Source organism: Etheostoma cragini, chromosome 9 (assembly GCF_013103735.1).
Source record: "Etheostoma cragini isolate CJK2018 chromosome 9, CSU_Ecrag_1.0, whole genome shotgun sequence".
Classification (NCBI taxonomy): Eukaryota; Metazoa; Chordata; class Actinopteri; order Perciformes; family Percidae; genus Etheostoma; species Etheostoma cragini.
The window spans coordinates 26,581,711-26,590,218 of NC_048415.1; the positions used below are offsets into that span (position 1 = coordinate 26,581,711).

An 8,508-nucleotide genomic window follows, 5' to 3' on the forward strand; every position below is an offset into this window, starting at 1 on the left:
CCAGAGCCAGCGCAAGGCTCGTTATCCAATCAAAATGAAGAGTGAGACAAACGGGACGCCGAGCTCCAGACATCAGGAAAATCACTCTTTGCTTGACGCATCAGACAGGCTCATTTTAATTATAAGGCTGCACGATATGAGGGAAATGTGACGTTTTGGACTGTCAATTCAAGTCAAGTCGGGTCAACTTTATTGTCAATTCTGCAAAATGTGCCGGAAATACAGAGCAATCGAAAATACTTTTTACCCCGGGTCACGGTGCAATAAGGACACGTACAACAAGTATAATGTAAAAGATAAGTAATATATACAAATACAGTTAAAAAGATAAGTAATATATAACATTACAAGTTAAAAAGATAAGTGATATACACAAATACAGATAAAAAGATTATTAATATATAACATTTCAAGTTAAAAAGATAAGGGATATATACAAATACAGATAAAAAGATAATTAATATATAACATTACAAGTTCAAAATATAAGTAATTTTTACAAAAAATATATACAAATACAGATAAATATAATATATAACATTACAAGTTAAAAAGATAAGTAATATATATAAATACAGATAAAAAGATAAATAATATAACAATACAATTTAAAAAGATATATATATACATATAAGGATAAAAAGATAAGTAATACTGTATGTACAAATTAGACAAAAAATTTTTTTTATATATCACTGCTTTTTAAAAAACTTTTTTCTACACTGTATGACACCTTCACATATGTACTCTGTATCTTTTTCCATGATGGGTAAATAATTCAAACCCAGCATGTTTTTAAGGAGCAGATAGAAATATTCGAAATGTCTTGAGCCCCATTTGGGGAACCTCTTTCTCCTAAATCCACTCGGACATATTTTTGGTCATTTGGACGAGCACGTTTTGGGGGCATGGCAAGAAGAAAAAAACAATGTTAAGTTGGGTATTGAGCAGGTAAACTGTTTGACTCAAGGAGAAGCTCTTCCTTTTCCTTTTCACGCTCCAGTGCACCTTGCACACACACACACACACACACACACACACAAAAACACACACACAAACACACTGACAGGTGGTGGTCATTTATCAGACAGACTATAATGAGAGCATTAATCCGAGCCACTGAATGAGGTCAGAAATACCCTGTCACCAAGCCTTCCCTGTGTGTGTGTGTGTGTGTGTGTGTGTGTGTGTGTGTGTGTGTGTGTGTGTGTGTGTGTGTCTGTGTAACGCTTGTTTACTGTCTCTGCAGGTAAAGCCAAGTGAATCAACACTGACTCAGCGGATACCAGAGATCTTGTTTCCATGGCGCAGCGTGGTTGTCAGGGGCGATGGCACTCTGAGGCGGGTGAAGAGGGATTGGGTCATTCCGCCTATCAACGTCCCCGAGAACTCGCGAGGACAGTTCCCCGAGGACCTAGTCAGAGTAAGACACACACACATACACACACATACACACATACACATCTTTCAGTCGCTGTGAGGACCCTATACTGACTTACCCTGAGGCAAGGAAACAAACAGTTATAGAGCACATTCATTCCAAAGGAAATACAATGTGCAAAGAAAAGAACACAAAAGGCACACACACAAACAGCCCTAGCTGTGATTATTACAATCAAATGCAAAATAAAAAGACAACCACAACCTAAAGAATCTAATGACATGCACAGGAAACAAAGACATGTTGTCTGCTTTTAAATGTTACCAGCGAGGAAGATCTAATGCAATCTGACAGTATATTCCAGCAGCTGGGAGCATGGAAACCAACTTTGATCTTAACCCTTGCAGGAGCCCAAAGGCCCGCGCCAGATGACCTTAGAGGTCTGATAAGTCTGTCACAGCAGGACTTTTTTTTTAGACAGGAAGTCAAATAAAAGTATGAATTCCAGAACAAATTGGGAGCCGATGCAGGCCTCTGAGAACTGGTGTAACATGATGCCATTTTGTCTTTTGTTAAGACCCTGAAAGCAGCATTCTAAATAAACTTCAGCCCACATTCTTTGTAGGCTGAACATTGAGCACCATATTGCAATAAGCAAATTTAGATAAAAGCATGAACTAGTTTGCATCCAGCTGTGACAAGAAGCCTCTGACTTAAACCTTGCGATGTCTTCCCGGTTCAAAAACAAACACAAATTTGACATTTTTGTCCCTTTTTCAGACTTTCTTTTTTAGTTTTAACTAACGCCACCTTACTACCACTAGTTTTACACTACTTTTTGGAATTCTTGGTCAATAACCCTGATTTATACAGAATTATACCTAATATTGGAGTTAGAAAATCTGAAATTATGAATTGTTTTGATTAATAGTTAAGATCAGAGGAATGTACAGATAAGTTTATTAAGGAATGAGAGTGATCAATTGTATTTGCAAAGAGTGTAGTCCATCCATCCATCCATCCATCCATCCATCCATCCATCCATCCATCCATACATACATCCTACCATCCATCCATCCATCCACCCATCTTCATATGCTAATCCGGTAACGGGTCGCAGGAGCAGCAGCTCAAGCATGGAACCCCAAACTTCCCTTTTCCCCTTAGACCAGAAGACTTACAACTTTCAGACAGGTTGCTCACGTCACATCTATGTCGTCAAGCTCTGTGAAGTAGCTGCACAGGAAAAGTGCTTCTAATTGACTTCACTGTTTTTTTCTTTGAAATCTAAGGTGTTGCTTTGTCCATTTCTATCACTGTCTATGGTGAAAACACGATCTGACCCAAATACAGGAAAGGAACCCAAACCAAATATTGCACGTTTGATTAATTTCAGGCTTCAAGATTAGCTAATCGCGATGAAACGATGAATGGTTCAGCCCCAGCTTGGCCCATATCCGTGTTTGTGTTTTGGACAGGGTTGTGTTCATGTGGAGCCCTGTGTCTGTTTCTTTCCTCTGTTTTCATCATATGGACGCAAGATCTTAATGTTGCACGCGGCATCCCATTCAATTTGACGTCAGCTCAAATCAGACGTTCTGCAGTCATGTAGCGGCAGCCTCAAGCCCGCGCAAGCCTAAAGTCACACTGACAGACGAGACACATCCAGGTCAAACTCAGAAAGTTCGGCTTCTCTTGTATATTATATTTTATGTTTTTACCTTTACGCAGGCAGCAATGCTTACTGGGAGGAAATATCTCATGAAATACATTGACAGCAGTTGTGTCACTCGGCATTGTGTAATATAATATCATTTTATTCAAACAGAGACGTTGCATAATTAAACATGAACAAGGAGTAATGCAGTGCACCAGGCTGTAGTACAATTTCTATTTTCCATCCATAGTAGTGGGCAGGTAGATAAAACAATATATATTCAATGCACGGGAAGTAAAAAACACCAATATATACCATTTCATTAACACATTTACAATAATACAAATATGTGCAAAGTTGCATCCATAAAATAATCATGGAGAAAATCAAATATCCCGATATTTTTCTACCAAATTCCTGAATAATGATGTTGTGGTAACATTGTAGTGTTGACAATTTTTTTGTGGTTTAACAAAATATGCTCACAATGAAATTTTTGATAAATAATCATCAGTTATATTGATATAATAACTATGTGGGTTCAGGAAATGCAGCCTTAAAAATACAGGAAAAGACTCCAAAATTGAAGACAATATCTAGCCTCATATATCGATATTGATATAATATTGCTATATTTCCCAGCCCTAATGATTAGTTATGATAGTAATGGATGCGTAACGAATGGTTAGCTAATGACTGAATTGATACATTTTTTTTAATTATGGGGTATGAATTTGTGTGTTTGTGTGTGTGTGTTGGGGGGGGGGGGGCTGGGCTGTATCAGTGTGTGTGTGTATATGTGCTTTTAACGGGTACTGACAGTCCTGCTATACATGCTTTCTGTTTTTCACAATATTCCTAGCAACTTTGTTGCATGGCAAAAAATTGTTGAATCTTGAATCATCTTGTAATTATCCTTCTGATGCCTCCCCATCTGCCTGTGCTCCAGATCCGCTCCGACCGGGATAAGAACCGGATGCTACGGTACAGTGTGACGGGCCCCGGGGCCGACCAACCTCCCACCGGCATCTTCATCATCAACCCCATCTCGGGCCAGCTGTCCGTCACCAAGCCTCTGGACAGAGAGCACATCTCCAACTTCCATGTGAGAACAACACTGCCCTTCAGTCAAGTCCCATTCCCAGAAATATCCCTGTATTAACAGTGATTGAAGTCAGAAATCTGACTTTATTTTCATAGTTCTGACTTTTTATCAGAAGAAAAATCACAATGGAAGGTTATAGAATCCGAGTTGATGCTAAAATTGCGCCTAAAGATTAGCTGAAACACCCATTTAGAGAAGAGTTAGAGAACAGCAGGGACCTTGGAACTGTCACAGTTTTTCCCTCAAAGGAACCGTTTGACATTTTGGGGAATACTCGCTTTCATCCTAAGAGTGAGATGAGAAGATCATATGAGCTTGAGTGAGAAGGTGAGCCTAGCTTAGCACAAAGACTGGAAGCAACTAGCCTGGCTCTGTTTAAAGTAAAAATCCTGAAGGCATTTACTAGCAGGTGTCTGATTAAAGGGCCTAGAATACGTTTACACACCCGTGCTAAAGTTGATTGAAAAGAGGAAGAAAAAAACATCTTTTGGAAATTGACCAAATGCCTTAATTCTAAAAAATTACAAAAATCCAATCTTTTAAGTACACCAATTGTCTCAGTGAATGAGTGTATTGTAAGTAAATGAATATTCTTCCTTAAAATACAGGAGGCATAAGTATACACAACCCTATGTTCAATTCCCATAGAGGCAGGCACATTTTTATTTTTAAAGCCCAGTTATTTCATGGATCCAGGATACTATGCATCCTGATAAAGTTCCCTTGGCTTTGGAATTAAAATAACCCCCCCACATCCTCACATACCATACATAGAAATAGGCATGGTGTTTTTTTAGTTAACTTAATAGCTGGTTTGATTTGCAATGACAGATGATCTTATGAAAATTTCCCCATGCCGATCTCTATATATGGTTTTTAGTTCAAATGTGAGCATGCGCGACTCATATCTGCACTCGACCAGAGTTGCTCTGACTTGACTGTCATTGGGTAGGACATGTAATGCCGTAAACCATTTACATCTGAGCATGCGTGACTCAAATCTGCACTCTCCTCACACTGGGCAGTGACACTCCTCCATAAACAACATGAAAACCAGGAGCGCGTTAACTTTTCCTGCTACCGATCCCGCTGTGGTCGGAAACACAGGGGAGACACTTTGTTTATCTCACCATGACTCTAGAGGTGCAAGTTGCTCTTAAGATATTCATCTTTACTCTCTCTACCACACACACTCACACAAACACGTTGTTTGGTGTTTTAAGCCCCCCACGTCGCCTGCCAGGCAGCGCTGTCTGGAAGGCTCTAGGCTTAGGGATAGGTGGCTTGAAGTCAGCGGTCGCAACGCTGCCTGGAAGACGACGCTGGGGCCTTAAAACACTAAGGCACACACACACACACACACACACACTGGCCCTGCTGTTCTCTTCAAGAGATCAACGCACACACCAACCCCCAAGTATAAACCTCAGCCCGCTTACATAGACTACGGTGAAAGCTATGCGCGGAATCATACACCTAATCATGCTTTATACTTTATACATTCGATTTATTGAAAGTACATTTCATATGATTTACCCCCTGCTTCCCTTGCTGGGTGAATCTGCATCAGCGCCATGGTCGCATGTCATGCCCCCTCCGCTTTTTTATTTTCTACTGAGCTGTCACTCTCTGCAGGGTATGCTCTCTCTCATGCAAAGACATGAAGAGGAAAGTCTTTCAAAGAAGACTCGCTATATCTAATACAGCCACACACACACCTCTGAAGGCAGAGTCTAACCTTTTGATCTGGAGGAATGCAAACACACACACACACACACAGCTCACACAGGGGAGAGGGAAGCTGCAGTCGCAGCAGGGTGATTTGCATTTAAGCTGTCTGATGAATATTCATGTGATTGGATGTAGTTGTCAGAGCTGGCGGCTGGGATTGGCCGCCATGTTTATTTATGAGGGAGACTTTGGCTCTTTGCGAGCCTTGAGGTCGTTTTCATGCTGCTGCGTCGACTCCATGGCGTAGCTACGCCGACGCTCCTACTACGTCGCGACCATTTTGGAGTTCTGCGTCGGGGTTGCTTAGCATCGCGGTGCATTTCACCGCCATAATGTTAGGAGGTGTTGTCTGGGTCGCTCACAACCAAAACAGTACTCAGAATGGCAGACCCCATAGACTGTCATGCTAAAATGTAAATCTTATTTTTTCTCTTCCTTTTTTTTCCCTGCACTACTTACATTTCATACTTTATGTTGACACTGTAAAGGGGTTGCTTGAATCTCGTTGCACAGGTACTGCACTTGTGTGTAATGACAATGAAGGATTTCTATTCTATTCTATTTATTTGGCCTTTTCTTGTTTAGATATTGTAAAAAGTATCGGCGAGTGTGTTCCGTGCCGTCGTAACGCGGAGGAGCCGTCGGACTTCGTTTGGGCCGATTTGACACGTTGAATCGGAAGGCGGGCAGTCAAACTCAATGGCCAATCCGATTGGTGGAGTGCTAACTCGGAAATGACGAGCGGGATGAGCGGGACTAACGTCCCCCTTAAAATCTGACAAAAACTGACCTTTGTCGATCTGAAATGAAGACAATCAGCAACTGCACGGCCTATTTCTTCTGTTTACAGAAGCATGTTTTGGTGAACCATTGCTGTAAAATATAGAAGATGAATGTTGAAGATGACAATACAGATTAGCGCCACCTGCTGTTATGGAGACGTCTCACGTACGCGCATCTTCGGTGTGTTCAAAGGCACTTTTTTGACCAACTCGGGGTCAGTCCGAGCGTCTTTTCTGCCGCCGGTCGGCCGTCGGGTCGGTGTGTCAGGGCCTTTAGGCGCTGCTACCGAGTTAAACTGGAAGGATAATTTGCTGAAACCACATCAAGCAGCAGCTCAGTGCGGCTCGCTGAAATGTTCCTGTTGTTCCACGCGGGAGGAGGTAGTTTGTAACATTGGTAAACGTGTCACTGGAGTGACGCCATAGAACAACCACACCAGCCATATTTAAACGTATACAGTTGTTTGCAGCTAAATGTTGATTGCAATCTTTTACAATCCACGTATATGTGTTGGTTTACCATAAAACATACATATACAGTATACAGTGTATATATATATAACAATTTCTTAAATGCTGAGTAAAGCACAGTTTAAAGCAGTGATCGTGTGTGTGTGTGTGTGTGTGTGTGTGTGTGTGTTAACAGTTGCGAGCCCACGCGGTGGACCTGAATGGTAATCAGGTGGAGAACCCCATTGACATCGTTATTAACGTCATCGACCAGAACGACAACAGACCAGAGTTCACACACACCGTCTTCAACGGCTCTGTACCGGAGGGATCCAAGCCTGGTACACACAGACACACACACCCACACGCATGCACGCACGCACACAACCAAACACACAGGCACATATCTGTGTTGACTCACTATGTGTTTCCCTGCAGGATCCTTTGTGATGACGGTGACAGCAGTGGACAAAGATGATCCAAAAACTGCTAATGGGATGTTGCGATACAAGATCGCCTCCCAGAATCCCCAGAGTCCCTCCTCCAACATGTTCACCATAAACAACAAGACTGGTGACATCATCACTGTGGCAGCTGGCCTTGATCGAGAGGTGTGTGTCTGCGTGTTTGTGTGTGTGTGTGTGTGTGTGTGTGGCAGCTGTCTGTCCAGCCTGCTGTATAGAGACAGCTTGGAGCTGTCTTCTCTACTCTGCTCTTTTGCAAGACAGATTATGTTCTGAAGGATTTGTTAATCAGCTCTCTTAAGATAGCTCTGCACGTTTATGAAAATCTTAATCTCTATATTTGCAATTTACAGTTAGACTTAGTCACTTGGGTCCATATATTCCTTGAACATGGTGCAATTTAATCCTTGAAGGACAATACAGTCACATTAGCTACAAAAGACGGCGACACATACTCACTTGATGGGGCCTCCCTGGGCGTGCCTAGCCTACTCCTGGCTACTTGGCAAAAGTAAGTGCCTGCTCATGTGGTGCTCATGTTCATGTCTCTGTACAAATCTAAGGTCATGTTTTCCCTCCATTTTTCTCACAGCTTTTCAGAACTAAAGTTTGATTGATTTGCTTCTGGTTCGATAGTAGCATGCCATTGACTAGTATCTGCAAGAGGTCTCACAAGTCACTTCAGAGTTATTGTCAAGTCGCTCCAACAGTGTTTTTGGATTTAAAATGATTAATTGCTTGATAGGGGCAACAAGGGGTGGCAGTAGATCAGTCAGGGACTGTGGCTGCTGCAGAGCTGTGGTTATGGAGAGAGACGAAGTGGGATCTGTTGGAAAGGTGGAGCCAGATGATACTGAGGTCTTTGAGTCTGGTGAGCAGGATGTTGTGGCTCACAGTATCAAAGTCAGCACTCAGGTCGAGGAGGATAAGGGTGTTGA

At 41.9% G+C, this 8,508-nt stretch overlaps 1 protein-coding gene across 1 annotated transcript in view; it reads left to right on the forward strand.

The window, feature by feature from the left end:
• LOC117949958 (cadherin-2-like) overlaps positions 1-8,508 on the forward strand; it is a 77,201-nt gene that overhangs the window by 38,805 nt on the left and 29,888 nt on the right. The window contains exons 4-7 of the mRNA XM_034880571.1: positions 1,250-1,423; positions 3,988-4,143; positions 7,303-7,447; positions 7,545-7,717. Coding sequence (XP_034736462.1) covers positions 1,250-1,423; positions 3,988-4,143; positions 7,303-7,447; positions 7,545-7,717 — 648 coding nt within the window. The remainder of the gene's footprint in view (positions 1-1,249; positions 1,424-3,987; positions 4,144-7,302; positions 7,448-7,544; positions 7,718-8,508) is intronic.